Genomic DNA, 14,477 nt, shown 5'->3' with positions numbered 1-14,477 from the left:
CATTAAACAGTAAGTGCAAGACGAAACCAGAAGTGGACGTGGGAAAGGGAATATACAACGTTCCAGAGACACATTTTGTGTACCTATCATGAAACATGAAAGGAAGTTAATGTGGAGGACACGACGACGTACGTGTAGCCAGGCGTGGAGGGGAATGGCTCTTCCTAGGAATTATCACTGGCCCCCAGCTGCATGTCGTAGCTGCGATTAGCACGGTTGTCTACGTACGGTGCGAAAGAAGTTCCACACCGTACGTACAGTACCTATGGACAGTAGATGCACGTCACCTAACAAGGCCCTCCTCTTCCGGGTCACGCGCGCCATTTCACCTTTGACCCGGAAGCGGATGGACCCCCCCCCCCCTGTCCCCCCACCATTCACCAACGAACGCGTCACGATTCGCGATTCTCGAGCCGCGATTATATCAAAGAATCGAGTTTTACTTTATTTCGACGTGAACGTAGTAGCGGCCGCTAGCCGCAGGACGGCGGTTTCCCGCGAAAGCCAATACAATACGCCGCATATGAATCTACACACACACACGTGCACGACTCATATTTTACACAAGCGCGAGCGAGTCAATGCGTGGATCGTTAGAGAGCGGAGTCGACGTCGCGAGGGGAGAATCGTCGATTCATCATTTCGCCCCGGACCCCCCTCCCCCCCGCCCCACCAGCACGTGCCGATCCTGTCACGTGTCCGCGCGGCGATCACGTGATGGGCACGCGCGGTTATGCTGGTGGTGGGGGGGGTCTTGAGCTCTCCAGGGGTCAGAGGGGCGGGGCTGTTTGATGGTGGTGGTGTGGGGGGGGTCAAACTGAGGGGGGCGTTGCGAGCATTAAGAGGGCGGGGCTGACAAGAAGGGGGCGGAGTCAGTCGGAAGGGGGCGGAGTCAGTCTTAAGGGAGCGGAGTCAGTCAGAAGGAGGCGGAGTCAATCGGAAGGGGGCGGAGTCAGTCAGAAGGAGGCGGAGTCAATCGGAAGGGGGCGGAGTCAGTCGGAAGGGAGCGGAGTCAGTCAGAAGGAGGCGGAGTCAATCGGAAGGGGGCGGAGTCAGTCAGAAGGAGGCGGAGTCAATCGGAAGGGGGCGGAGTCAGTCGGAAGGGGCGGAGTCAGTCGGAAGGGGGCGGAGTCAGTCTTAAGGGTGGTGGAGTCAGTCAGAAGGAGGCGGAGTCAGTCTTAAGGGATGCGGAGTCAGTCTTAAGGGGGCGGAGTCAATCGGAAGGGGGCGGAGTCAGTCGTAAGGGGGCGGAGTCAGTCGGAAGGGGGCGGTGTCTTCCGTGAAGGCGTGGCTCCACCGTCGTTCCGGCTCCTCAGCCCCGCCGACATGGCCGGACGCCTGCCAGCCTGCGTGGTGGACTGTGGCACCGGGTAAGACGTCGCTTTGACACGCACCACGGCAAAGTCGATCCCGCGTCCGGGGCAGTCAGGGTACGGGGAAATCACGGAGCAACCCCCCCCCCCCCAGTCTCCTGCGTCTGGCAGCCGCGGGGGGCTGTCTGCCAACCCAGTCCATGGGTGAGGAAATCCCGCCCGGGCGGCGCCGCGGGGGTGAAGAGTGAGCCAGGGACTCACTTGGGGGGGTGGGGAGGGAGGTTGGGACACCGGGACCAGTTGACTTCGCTCCCGTCCCCTGATCGCTCGGCCCAACTCTGCTTCCAGACCCGGTCGCCAACGCTGACAGATTCCCACTTCCCTGAGAAAAACCCTCGCCGCCTACCAACGCTGCCCCCATCCCCAATTCCAATCCCTACCTCTTCTAACTCGTGACTGATGGCCCCAGGGCGCAACCCACACACCCCATCGCCAACTCGACGCGTGCCATGGGACCCCAACCTAATCCTATCTTAACCCGCTACCCAGAACTGTGATCCCAGACCCCGATTCCTAATCATAGGACCTGAGCCCCCACCCTGACCTCGGCCTTCACCCTGACGACTCCGTCTCTGACCTCGGGGGTCACCCACAAACCTCTCGGATGGGCCCCCTCGTCCAGAGCCAACGCGACGTGGCCACAATTCGCGTTAACAAAAATGCGTTTTTGCATGTTTGTAATGCATTTGCGTCTCTTCCCGTCCGGAACTTTGAACTACGCGGAAGTGTTCGTCTCCGGACCCTCCTTCAAGGGTCCGTCTTTCTCACCACAGGCATTCTAACCACCGTTGCATTGTAACCTTTCAAGTGACATTTTTCGAGGATCTCGTGTGTCAAAACCTCTAGGCTGTGTGCGGTTTCTATCTTCCCCCGAAACAACGTTAAGGCTCTGTTTCCACAGCCTATATTCTTGCATTCCATACTGGTTATAACCAAGACACCCTTCATGGATCTGTCAGACGGTAGTCTCCAGTCACTATCTTGTACTGAACAATTTTAGTATTTTCTAGACATTCTTCGAAGGTCTATTTACTCACGATGTCTAGACTGCTCGAATGATGAGTGTGCCTGGAATCCTTAAGGCTTTATCTTACCACAACATCTTGATCACTCTGTGTATCCATTCGCATTACACCCTCAAAATTGTGCCTTTGTAAAGAATCTGTTATATTGGGAATTTTGCCCGACAGCTCTTTCACTGGATCATCTTGACTCAATCTTTAATCTGCCCTCGCTTTATCCCATCCACATACATTGTTTCAGAGTCTATTTTACCATAGCTTCTAGGTATCATTGGCTGTGTAGTCTCATTGGCTGTGTAGATGAGAATGGTTTGATGTGAGCCTCTTGCTTCGACCTGGGGAAGCTCAGTTTGAGTTTATACCAATATGATTTTATTTTTGTTAGTAATTGTGTTTTTGCTAAACCACCAGCCAAACTCATCGGCCTTTTGAACATGTGTGGTGTAATCAGGATTGGCAGCATCTCAAAACTTCGGCAGTTTTCTCATTGCTCTGATAAGGGCTGTGTGCGCCCCCTTGAGCCACGCAGCTTCCATGCCTCCTCACCCTACGGTATTATTATCACATGAATTGCGAGGGAGCTGTAATGACGGTGCCGTCGCTCAGGATTTGCTTGAGCCCCCAGCACGTGAAAGTGTAACTCATTGGCACAGCCGTAAAATGTATACTGCCCAGTTGTCTGTAAGAATATAGTTTTACAGCAGTATGGTTATCCAACAAACGTGGCCGTGCCATTGGCTTTGTGAGCTCGGCAGTTGAGGTATATTTCTCGCATATCAGGGAAACCTTAATCAGATGATTGTTTGAGCTTAATGTAGGGAAGGTATGCATTTACATCACATTTCGGAACATGCTCTGATCCTTCGAATGGTTGCTGCGAAACTTTTTGCAAGATGCATACCACAATTTAAGACGATATGGTGTTGTGCATTATCTTATTTTACATTTATCATGCACCTTTGATCAACATCCAAAGCACCTTGTCATAAAGATTTACATTGTGATGAGGCAGAATAACAGCAATCTGACAGTACTAGGACACTGTTGGACCAAAAGTGGAGCTGTAATTTTTTATATCTAGTGCACATGATGGTGCCAATACGGGTGGCATTCTCACTTTTGAATTGCATATGGCTCAGCTAAAACTTGGAAGGTTATACATTTACATCACAGTGGTTGGTTGCTTTTCATGCCTGCACACTTGATCAAATGAGTTCCAGTTTGTCAGAAGTCAATGGTCTCTGGACAAACTGGTTGTCACTGTAGACATTTAATATTTCCACTTCTGGTCCACTGGTTGAGCAATGAACCACTTTGATTTGAGTGTTCCAAAGTTTTTTCGTGTTGAACCATTGTTGAAATTATGCTCTCCCTGAGGACCCTGTGACTGATAAGAAAACAGGCGTATTGTCTAATACTTATTTTCTGACTTAAGGCACCACTGGAATCTGCTGCTATTGAATACTTTACTCTTTTCTCAGGTACACGAAGATTGGCTATGCGGGCAACACAGAGCCTCAGTTCATCATTCCGTCATGTGAGTTTTTCAAGTGATAATATTTTTATGTGTTCGTAATTTTATTTAGCTGTTGTGAAACTACACAAGTGCAAATTGATGTAATTTAGAAATGCATTTTCAAGTGGCAGTGAATTGTAATTTGTTGATGGATATTGACGTACGTCCCTGTAAAAAAATGTATACAATATTTCATGTTGAATGAAGTTAATATTATATGCCAAACAGTAGTTTGTGAATTGTAAAGAAAACGTTTTATCTCTGTAAAGTATGCCCTCTAATGGTGACAGAGAAGACTATATGAAATTCAGCATGTCCCACTCTGCTACAAGTGTGCTGCAAATGTATAGTGTCCATTACCACTAAGAACTGCACATGCACCTTCTAATGTAGTGCAGTCAACTTGTTATTCATAAGGAAAGAAAGCATGCCTTTTTAGAATGTAAAATAAAAATAGATTTTTTTCTGGAACTACAAGGGTGATGTTTATTATGGAGTGATGGTTCAAATGGCTGGTGCATGTAAATGTATTTTTGTGGTATCAGTGATTATAGTAATGATAAAACCGTAGGACTGAGACTGATGAATATTTGTCTCTTGTTATAGGCATTTCCATCAAAGAATCCGCCAAGGTGGGCGACCAGTCCCAGAGGAGGGTCATGAAGGGTGTCGATGACTTGGATTTCTTCATTGGTGATGAAGCCATTGAGAAGCCCAACTACTCCACGAAGGTATGGATATCCACATCCATCCACATTTGGAATTGAAATTGAGGGTTGTGCTGAGAAACCTCAGCCCTTGCCAAATGAGCTGTGATGTTTATTTCATATTCTCACCTGTATGGATAAAATCATAATTTTGGTCATGTCTCTAATACTATCACAAACACCTTTGTAACTGTAAATATCAGATGTTGGGCAGATGTATCATGGAACAAATTCTAAAGTATCTTTAAGTTATCTCTTATTCACAGGTGTCCAGCCACCTGACTACAGAGAGAAGTGTTTGTCACATGACAGTTACAATTATATTTGTATTTCTGGAAATTAGCCACATTAACTTTAAAATCAACGTTAATGATGGGTTTTTTCATCAGTCGTTGGTGACTGCACTTGATAACCCAGTTTAATCATGGGGAGCTCCCTGGATTCGAACCCAATATCAGAGGTGCCAACTCAGCTTAATGACGCCTGAGCCAACTGATCACCTTATTATATCAATTATTTTAACATTTTTAAGTGAGATGATGCCTGTTATTGATGGCCCTTATCCTTGGTATAGAGTTGTGTTGTGGAGAGTTATACTATAAGCTTGATTTATTTGACATAACCAAATAATTACATCTTTCGGATTCATTTTAAATATCGAAGGCAAAGATTACTTATATTTTTAATAAATGGTTATAATTGCAAAATGTTCTAACATGTGAATGATTAGATGAGTAGCTGGGAGAGATCTCTTGTGCAGGCTGAAAAGGCTGTCTTGTTACAACTAATTCATGAGTGTACTCCATTGATGTTAAGCAGCCTAGACTTGAAAATCTGGAAAATAAACCAATTGTATTTGTTTATCATCAATGGCATCATGTGCATTTTGTTTTTTTCCCACAATTGTAATGGGTTTTCTCTTTGTCAGCATACACTGATTATAATTTAAAAAATAACAAAAACTACAAAAGACAAGTTTAAATCATTAAATCGGTGACACAAGGGTTGCTTACTTGTACTGCACTATCTAAAGATATTGTCAAATATGTTTGCCAATAAATTACTAATTAATGAATCAACTTTAGACTTAACAAAATATCCATGGAGGGGAAGATGCATTCTAATTAAATGTAGCTAATTGGGCAATTGAACATGCAGTCTTTATGTCCACAAGTTATACTAAAACCCTGCTATTAAAAGCAAGCATGCACTCTTAAGTACTCTTTCACAGGCCTTAAATAAGCCTGTTTATATGTTTGTAATGTTTTTCTTGTTGCCGTTATAGTGGCCGATCCGTCATGGCATAGTGGAGGACTGGGATCTGATGGAGAGGTTCATGGAGCAAGTGATCTTTAAGTATCTTCGTGCTGAACCCGAGGACCACTACTTCCTCCTGGTAAGTGCTTATCAGTCTTCCGCAGGCATGAGCCTGGCTTTACCGCACCCACACTGCGTTAGTGTTTTACGAGGATGTTACTTACAAGAAAAACACATTTGCATGGAAAAAGTACTTTTTTTAAAGTCAATGTCTGTGATCAACTTAACAGGACCAGTGCTGATCCCATTGCTAATCCTGAGCCAGGGGTGGAAATCCTCATTCCTGCGGTGGAGGCTAGTCTATCCATAGGACAACCCGTTTTTGAATAGACACAAAGTGCTACAAATTTTATAACCTTGGATTGATGATGAGCCCAGTCAACCTCCATTTAGATTTTAAACTCCTAGCTGTCTGATTGTGAGTTGAGTGGTTTCACCACATCGCCACACGGCCGTGCATATTATGCATGTGTAGTCACTCGATATGTATTTACAGCACTAGATAACACACACTAACCCAACATTACACCATCCAGTCTTCCTATTTCGCCTCTACCCACAGGCCACACATTTTCATTGATTACCACATCCTATGACTAATTTTTCTAACTCGTCAGTAATGAGGAAGCTGTGCACGTTTTGTGTAAAAATGCAGAAGCACAGTGAAAACTGACTTTTAGTTGTCCATCAGATAATTATTATTTAAATAAAGGTGCAACCTGAAAACGAAGTTTCCTTTATGTTAAAATATTATCTTAATCCACATTTTTGATAATGTCCATAGTTATACCATCTGGTTCAGGAGCTTACATTTTTTTCTCATATCGTGTGGGGTGTTGTTTACTGCTTTAGTTATGACATCGGGAGCCTCTATTTGTCATGGGTCATTGGTCCATGTTTCTCCCTAAGGCCAGGATCCACTGGGGCAATTTGAGGCCAATTGTTTCTGGCATTCATCACCGGCAGTGGTTGCTGCAGGATTGATTATTGTAAACTTTTTGTTTAGCAATATCTGAATAAATTTGATCACAAATCTCCCTGGTGGTCAACTGGGACAGCAGCATTAAATCGGATCACGGAGGTCACGTGACGTTTTTCAAATGAAACGTGCTTTATTTGAGAACTAGCAGCTTCAAGCCTATGCATGGTTTGCTTGGTCTTGTGATGGTGTGATGTATTGGTGTGATTTGATGATGTGGAGAGGGGGTGTGGCGTGCTAGTGTGGTGAGATGGTGTGACAATGTTGTGACGGTATAACCTGATGGTTTGGATTACTGGTGTGCCATTAGATTAATTTCAACAACAGATTAATTTCCAATCTGTAAACACATAATTGTGAATCAAACGCATTGCTTTGATTGACTAGAGGAAGGCCTGTCACTCCATTACTGGTGGCTGGCAAGTTGTCAAAGTTACTGATGGTTCATGTGTTGCTAGCGACGATTACCGGCAATGGATTGCCCTTGAAAAAAATGTCATGCTCGCATTGCTTTATACGATGTCTTCAATAAATTTTTATCTTGCGCTCAATGAGTTTTTCTCATTTGTTTTTCTGAATATGAAAATTATCTGTGTCTAGTTACATTATTTTAAGGCATGTGCACAATGATACGACACAATTACTAATTTAAACCCAGAATCAGTTGTGGATACAAAAACATAACATAATCTCTTAAGAAGACAAAGCAGTGTTAAGTGACTGTGGTCAGTGGCAGAGCCGGGTTTCCTGGAGAAATAATGTCTTCATTTTGTCTACATTTACAGGATTGTTGGGGTTTCACAGCTTTCTCATAATTTGAAGGACATGGTTTCACATTTCAGTTAAGGGTGAACTCATATTTATTATGGTTGTATTCCAGTTGTTGCACTCTTGATGAAGATAACTGATTGGTTTGTGCTGATATCGGTTGGCTTGCATTGTGCTATTTCCTGTTTGCTATGAGCCTATAATCAACAACTCCTGATGATTTCCTGGTCAATTGGAGATGCACTATATGATAAGCAGCCCACACATAAAGCTGTGGTGTGAGTGCAATGTTAGAGTTATATACAATGTAGGACAGAAACATCACTGGTCAATCTCATACTGTGGCATTTTATATATATATTCTGCTTAAGAGAGTATTGTAAACACAATTGTATGACTCAAATGTTAAAAATGCCAAGTTGTACACTAGAAATGCACGTGCTTAATACATTTGTGAATGGATGTTTTTCTTTGACCACAGACCGAACCTCCACTCAACACACCTGAGAACAGGGAATATACAGCCGAGATAATGTTCGAGTCCTTCAATGTCCCTGGCCTCTACATAGCTGTGCAGGTGAACCTCCAGCTGTGAATGTTCACATGTATTTATACTCTATACTCTTGTACACCCATAATAGAGATTTTTTGGGTTAGATCGTGCATATATAAATGTGTCGTTAAGACCCGCCACCACCTGACACAGCCAAACTAGTAAGGGTTGTCACTGTAAACAGAACATGCCAATTTGTCACGAGTATGGCACACTGGTGTGTTGGAGAGCCAAGCCACAACATTTACAAACTGAGTATGACGTTTCGCCAGTAATTACAACTAGCTTCATCAGGCGACAGCCAGATTTGTGGAGAAGTCTTACTGTTTCGTTCCTTACATAGAGGCGTAAATGATGGGGGGGGGGGATTACTGAGGAAACGTATATTATGTATGTGCATTATGCGAGCCCTTTGAACTTGTCCTTCCTGTCTATTGTGTTTTTTATTAAAATAGCCCTACCAATGGTAATCTCTATTGAAGTACGCTGCCCTTTGTAGGCATGCATTTAAATAATGTATTATTTGATGATTCGCTTCCAAGCAGAACTAAGACGGTAACTATCCGAATGGTTAAAGTTATTTTGATTTCTTTCAATTTCAATAGATTCTCTAATTAGTCTTGGCCAGTAGTAGCTAGTTTTGCACAAAACTTCAACATTATCAAAATCAATTGCGTGTCCTTGTTGGCACACGTGTTCTGCTACTGCTGACAGTTGCATTTGGGAGAATTTAATATTTCTCTGATGTTTTTTTAGTCTCATGCTGATTAATCGTCCTGTTTGCCCAACATAACATTTACCACACGTGCAGTTAATTCTGTACACACCTTCTGTTGATAGCTTCAGTAATACATCTTTTGTACCAGATATTAAATTCTGTATTTTATGTACCATGCCAAATCTGACTCGGATGTTTTGTTTTTCTAAATATCTAGCTAGATTATCAGTTACTCCCGCAATGTACGGTATTTTGATCGTTTTAATTACTTGGGAAGTTTCAATGCTCTTGTTATTTGATTTGGTTTTGGTATTCAGAACATGCGTGCCAACAAGGACACTCAATTGATTTTGATAATGTTGAAGTTTCTTGCAAAACAAGCTACGACTGGCCAAGACTAATTAGAGAATCTATCGAAATTTAAAGAAATCAAAATAACTTTAACCGTTCGCATAGCTACCGTCTTAGTGCTGCGTGGAAGCGAATCATCAAATAATACATTATTTAAATGCATGCCTACAAAGGGGAATGTACTTCAATAGGGATTACCGTTGGTAGGGCTATTTTAATAAACACGATAGATAGGAAGGACAAGTTCAAAGGGCTCGCATAATGCACATGCATAATGTACGTTGCCTCAGTCATCCCGCCCCCCCCCCCATTATTGTGCAGGAGCGCAGAAGGGTGGTCAACACATCTACGCCTCTAGATAAGGAACGAAACAGTTAGACTTCTCCACAAATCTGGCTGTCGCCTGATGAAGCGAGTTGTTATTACTGGCGAAATGTCGTACTCGGTTTGTAAATGTTGTGGCTTGGCTCTCCAACACACCGGTGTGCTGTACTCATGACGAATTGGCATGTTCTGTTTACGTGACAACCCTTACCAGTTGGCTGTGTCGGGTGGTGGCGGGTTTTAATGACACATTTACGCGATATAACCCCAAAACCTCTAATATGGATGATATTGGTCGCGAAAGCCTACGTGTTAAACTGACTCTTGTACACGTGTATTCTTCACAGCCAGCATTCTTTCCCACTGACAGTTGTGAAGTATACTGACTTTTCAGTAACTGTCAAACCAGTTGCCACAGAACTATGCAATATTAATTTGGGTCAATGATCTTTCATAAAACCCATGGTAATATATGACACGATATCAGTTTTGTACAGCAAATGAGCCTGGAATGTATGCACGCTCTGATCTTTTTTAAATTCGTTACCAAGCATATGCATATGAATTGTGAATACAACTTAAAGTTTACACAAGCATAATTATATTTTGATTATAATAAAAAGTGCATTGTTTCAAGCAGGTTATTGCGTTGGCCTTGCAGTTACTGAGCATATACCTCCTTTGCAATTGTTTCATATGACAGTAGTAAAATGCTTCAATTTGTAGTGTAATAGCACTGTCTGCTGTCCAGCAACGGCAACTGCGGTGGACGAGCAGTACATACGCCGGTGAGCATATATGCGGGTGTGTTGGCAGGGTGGAGAAATTGGGGCAAGGGTCATGGAAGACCCCATCTGGAAGCCCCTGGAACCCGCTAGTGGGTTCGAGAAGGGAGGTGCGGCCAGGGCAGAGCCAGGCCGCGCCGGGTAGCATAAAAGCAGCTGAGAGCGGGAGCTCGTGGCTGCTGGTCATGGGAAGTGGACTCGTCTTGTCGTCACTGTCGTCTTCGCCGCTTTCGTCACTGCCGTCTTCGCTAGATATTGTGTGGCCGGATAGTTGTTGGTTATCTCAGTCGGCGCCGTCGGTGTTACACGGTCAGGGTTGTGATAAGGTTAGGCTAGATGACTCAGGAGAGTGCGAGGGTAAACCTGTGAACCTGAAGGTGTTAATAAGGAAGGTGCTCCTGAAAAACCTTGTCTCCTGCTCCGCTGACACTATAAATGAAACAGCACATTTTGAGTATATTTTAATAAGTTTACAACAGTTGAAGTGTTACGAAAAAGAGTCATTCATAGAATTAGTACTTTTTTGCCCAAACGAGTTTTTGTAAAGTGACCAGCTAGGGAGGGAGGTAAGGGTACCACCAATGCTTGACCACTTGGCTCTTAGGGGTGCCGGAACCCATGATATGCATCGTAAATCCAGTTAGGTTTTACCCAGCTGATGACCGTGAGTGTGCGCACACCTACAGGCAGTCCTGGCGTTGGCCGCCTCCTGGACGTCACGTCAGGTTGGGGAGAGAACTCTCACAGGCACGGTCATCGACAGCGGCGACGGCGTCACCCACGTCATTCCTGTGGTGAGCTATGTGTCTCCAGTGGGGCTGAGATTGTGGTGGGGAAGGCTTTTGTTGGCTTCACAGTGTGGTTTAGTGAGGTGTGATGTCAAGGTCAGGGATTTATCACCGCCAGTGCTGTTGGATGGCCACCTAGGTTACAGGTTGATAATTCACAATGTCTTATGATTTGTGGTCATATTGCTGAATGACAGGAGAAGTATGATTACAATACAATTGGATCAAGTTTATACAGTCATTTAAATATGGTTGAAACGTTCGAAAATGTCTTTAAGAAATGGAAACTAGAATTTAGCAGGGTATTAAATTAAATCAGGAATAAATTCTGTTATCAGCAGCACAAAAAAGGGGAGGTAGTCAACAAGACATACAGCAGTAGCTGTTCAGGTATGAAGAACAACTAGGCATATGATAAAAAAAATCTCTCTTGATGTCTCCTTTTTGAATGTGTTTAGTATTGCTAATGGTTACAGGTTGCTAATTGGTGATAACTGACATTCTGAAAGAAAATAAGCCGCAAAAAAGGCATCCTTCTTGCTATACTCTGAGCAGCTTCCACTTGTATAACATTATCTTCATAACTTAAATAAATAAATAACAGTCATAAGTTTACAACACACTGTAACCTCAACTATTGAGCAGAGACGGTTCAATTAAAATCGGAAAAATCTGTATATTTGTAAGATGGATGTGCAGTTCTGAGGGCTCATGCTGTAACCCCAGGGTTTGTCTTGCAAAACAGACAATGTTTCATATCTCGGTGGGTTTATTTCAGCTCCTGGTTACAATAAGGATACAAAAACAACTTGGTATACCCATATCTTTGTACTGAGAGTAAACCTAAGTCTGAATAGAAACAAGGGGTATAGAGATTTTGAAAACAAATCTTCCAAATAAACTTTGTATAAGCCCAGATCTGGGGGCACTTTTTCATGCATTTCTCTATGCAGCTGAAGAGGCAATCTCATGTGTTCCCTTTTTGGATGTCAAGCAAAAAGGCTGTACTGGTTCTTTTTTACTGCATGGGTTTTAGAACCTGTTTTGTCTTTTTTGTCAATGGCACAATGGGGATATAATTCTCCCAGATAATTGGGTTTCCTTTGTGTGATCATCACTATTATTTATTTAGTGTGGAATACACAAGGATGTATTGCATAACATACACAATTAAATCTGAATAATGCCTCTGTGGGTAGAGGATAAATACATCATGACGGCATTGTCTATAGCTCAACCATAAATTGGATACATGCCAGCAATGTGGAGCCCTTATAGACAGCACACTGAAGTAAAACAGCTAGCTCCACATGATGTAAAAACTGACGAGGATTGATGGATTTTGTGCTAATTTTCTACCATGCTTAACTGCACCATAAACATTGCGTGAATGTAAGTCATATGTGTATGCAGTTTACAAAAGTGTGCCTTGTATTTCACAAGGGTGATTCTCACAATAACATTATTATTGCCCCGTCACAGGGTGTCTCACCAAGACTCACCGATTAACGCCTCGCCACTGTCACTACCACTGCCTTTTGATCGAAAAATATACCCCATTGCCTTTTGATCGAAAAATATACCCTAGGATAATGTTTCTCTGCATTATCTATGAAGACTAGCTATTGAGCTTGACATTATCCTTACCATTTATTTTATTTTGTGATAATAGTGGTGAGGTTTATTAGGTCTGTCATCATACCACACTGATAATGTAGGCCTTGAAGATTTGATCAACGTTCACAACTCTTTGATATGGTGACCCACAATACTCCATCCTCATCCTCCTGCTTTTCTCATCTCCCTATTTGCAACAATCTCCCGTTTTAATGTTAACCATCAGTTTTATGCTGATGACACCTGGCTCTACCGTGAACCCATTCGGGCAGTGATCTTCTCCATGGGTGACCAAGAGTAATTGGTAGGAATTCCACATTGCCATGGTGTGGCTATTTTATCCCTTAGAAGCCACTGTTGATTTCTGTTACAGCAAGATGTGTCAGGAAGAGGTTGGGGTAAACCTGATAAGTATGCTAACACACGGTTAGGCCTTCTGTTACCAAAACCAGTATTGTAATGTTGAACTGGTTCATCTGTGCATGTCCTGTAACAGTGAAACGTGTTGAAAGGTGTTCTTAACATTTTAAGTATAATTTTAATTGTATTTAAACTGCTATCCATCTGTTTAGATCCCTTGTAAATTAAGTGAAGCTGTCTAATACATACATGAACCTGACATTGCTATAATATATTATTGTTATTCTGTGAAAGAGATATTGTTTTCATTAATTAATACTGTGTTTCTCATAAAAAGATCATTACCAATACATTTAAAGTAAGTCAATGGCTGCACCAAAATCGTCTGCTGTGGCCCATGCAGGCAGAAGGATATGTCATTGGAAGCTGCATCAAACACATCCCCATAGCTGGCCGCGATATCACCTACTTCATCCAGCAGCTGTTGAGGGAGCGGGAGGTGGGAATCCCACCAGAGCAGTCACTCGAGACAGCCAAAGTGATCAAGGTAAGAGAGATTTCACACGCGTTGCCTGCTTTAACTCATAGTTAAGCATGCTTTGTGTCGTCGTTCTTGCCACAGCTTTCATGGAGTACAAGCAAAGATATTTGTGCAAACGTCTATACAAAGTTTACACTGACCAATATCAGCTTGTAGCAGATACTGTACATGGGTAATTATCAAAATATATGTTTTTGATGAACACTGAACCACTTACAGACATGTCAGGTTTCAAACTAAATGGGCACAATCATATGAGGAGTGTTCTTGAAAGCCACAACTATGTAAATATAGGTTGTAGATGTGCTGCAGCCAGGACTATAAATACAACTTCATCATTAGAAGCGACTGATGACATCACTGTGCAGTTACTCCTGTACACTTTTATGCCTAACTGGCAAAGGATCGTAGAGGCCTCCACTCTCACAAGAGTCTGTGCCGCCTGAGCCGAGAGGCCTGTGCCCATCTTGACCTACTGCCAGATGTGAAAAGTCCGGCATGCTGGACACTTTAGATTTTCATTTGGTCCCACGCCACACTTTTGACTTTACACATGGGTGCCATGGGCCAAGGGGATTGTAGGGTACCTTCCATAGGTCACATGGTTGCGGTTTCTGAGGCTGGAAGGTGCTCTGATTGCGTTGTCAGTCAAAAAGTGAAAGGCTATGTGACTGCGGACATACGTGCATGGGGTGAACAGTGCTGCGTTCCTTTAAAATGCTGCGTTCCTCTAAAATGCGACTACCAGTAGAGGGCAC

The 14,477-nt window shown here is 43.2% G+C and overlaps 1 protein-coding gene across 1 annotated transcript in view; it reads left to right on the top strand.

Annotated features, from left to right (window-relative positions):
• The first annotated feature begins 1,234 nt into the window (after nucleotides 1–1,234).
• The window catches only part of LOC133344996 (actin-related protein 3-like), a 31,933-nt gene continuing 18,690 nt past the window's right edge, over nucleotides 1,235–14,477 (top strand). Inside the window, exons 1-7 of the mRNA XM_061555333.1 lie at nucleotides 1,235–1,370; nucleotides 3,877–3,932; nucleotides 4,518–4,642; nucleotides 5,904–6,014; nucleotides 8,164–8,259; nucleotides 11,100–11,207; nucleotides 13,582–13,725. Coding sequence (XP_061411317.1) covers nucleotides 1,327–1,370; nucleotides 3,877–3,932; nucleotides 4,518–4,642; nucleotides 5,904–6,014; nucleotides 8,164–8,259; nucleotides 11,100–11,207; nucleotides 13,582–13,725 — 684 coding nt within the window. The 5' untranslated portion in view covers nucleotides 1,235–1,326. The remainder of the gene's footprint in view (nucleotides 1,371–3,876; nucleotides 3,933–4,517; nucleotides 4,643–5,903; nucleotides 6,015–8,163; nucleotides 8,260–11,099; nucleotides 11,208–13,581; nucleotides 13,726–14,477) is intronic.

This window comes from Lethenteron reissneri, chromosome 21, assembly GCF_015708825.2.
Source record: "Lethenteron reissneri isolate LAM-NWPU_2019-01 chromosome 21, ASM1570882v1, whole genome shotgun sequence".
NCBI lineage: Eukaryota > Metazoa > Chordata > Hyperoartia > Petromyzontiformes > Petromyzontidae > Lethenteron > Lethenteron reissneri.
This window is presented reverse-complemented; position numbering and strand designations above follow the sequence as displayed.